The sequence below is a fragment of the Morone saxatilis genome, unplaced genomic scaffold, assembly GCF_004916995.1.
Source record: "Morone saxatilis isolate NCDOM2014 unplaced genomic scaffold, NCSU_SB_2.0 Contig2, whole genome shotgun sequence".
Classification (NCBI taxonomy): Eukaryota; Metazoa; Chordata; class Actinopteri; family Moronidae; genus Morone; species Morone saxatilis.
Genome location: NW_023339762.1, coordinates 9037382 through 9038676, shown reverse-complemented (window position 1 = coordinate 9038676; position 1295 = coordinate 9037382). Strand labels below are relative to the sequence as shown.

The following is a 1295-nucleotide window of genomic DNA, read 5'->3' as shown; positions in this document are numbered from 1 at the left end:
AACTGTTGATGGCCAAACCTGCTTCACCACAGATTCAGTTTGATTCAGTCATTAAGACTTAAACACTAACTTTATTCCAATGTGTTAAGACATTTATTAAAATATGTATTCAATTTAAATAAATACGTACATATTCTCATGTCTCAGGCCTTGTGATTGTGGTGATTTTTGATAAATTCTTATCATTCATTTTTTGTGGTCAAAAGGACTGAAACACAATATGAACATCAATACCTAATAACTCTCAGTTCTGTATGTAAACTGTGTTTAAAACATTTGTTATTTGACATTAACTGGCCAAATGAAGGCACTCTAATTATAAAATTATTACGGTGGCTCTGAGGTGCAAAACACAACAATTATTCACAAACCACAAATCACACAACGCAGCCGTTGTTCGAATCTCCTCACCTGCACTCTTTATCTGACCCACAGGGCACTCTGCTGAGATTGGCGGCGGTGGTCACCCTTTGGACAATGGCGTGTTCGTTCCGGCACTTTGCGTCCAGGGTTAGCTTCTCCGTGATCTCGTTCATACCCATCAGCTGACCTGCAGAGGATCGAGCAGAGCACTGGTCAAACTGGAAAGCTCTGAAGTTAGCTGCTGCTTCTTTTCTCTCTCTCAGTAGGATAAAATGCAAAGCAAGTTAATAATAATACATTGATAAATAAGAATGCTGCTTGTCCAGCATCAGGGTGCTGTTTTATATATCAAGTAAAATAAAATCAATTATTTTTCAGGATATCTACCAGCTACAGACATATACAGTAAAGATACTGTATATATGGCTAACACTAAAGCGATTTATATGATGTAATTCTCAATACATCAATAATTACAAAATGCTACTGAAACATAAACTGGAATGTACTGGTGCTTCCCACTGAACACAGTAGAGGAGTGACTCTTTTCTTGGTCCATTCAAAATAATAAAGTAACAAATTTGTGCACTACAAGCCAAGTTTGAAGCCTCGGGAGATTCTGCACCAAACATTATCTCTTTATGAATGAACACTGATTTCCCGCTAAGCATTGATTTTGGAGACTTGCAGGTCAAAAGACATTGAGACGTTTTTCACGTCTAAATTACGTGTACAATAATGTGTCACTTAAACTCCAGCCAGCTCCTGGTTACACATTCTCTCGCCTGCTGTTTGCTGTGTCACATGCAAACTTTCCAGTCAGTTCAGATCCAGCCGCTCCCTTCTGCCCTGCAGTAAACCCCTCTTCCTCACTTTCCCATCACATGACCTTCCCCGCCTACCTGCTCACCTGTTCCCACTGTCCCTCATCA

General features: G+C 39.6%; 1 protein-coding gene across 1 annotated transcript in view; it reads right to left on the bottom strand.

Moving 5' to 3' along the window:
• LOC118329935 (AP-3 complex subunit beta-2) overlaps positions 1-1295 on the bottom strand; it is a 35190-nt gene that overhangs the window by 2992 nt on the left and 30903 nt on the right. The window contains exon 26 of the mRNA XM_035664288.1: positions 412-550. Within this exon, the coding sequence (XP_035520181.1) occupies positions 412-550 (139 nt within the window). The remainder of the gene's footprint in view (positions 1-411; positions 551-1295) is intronic.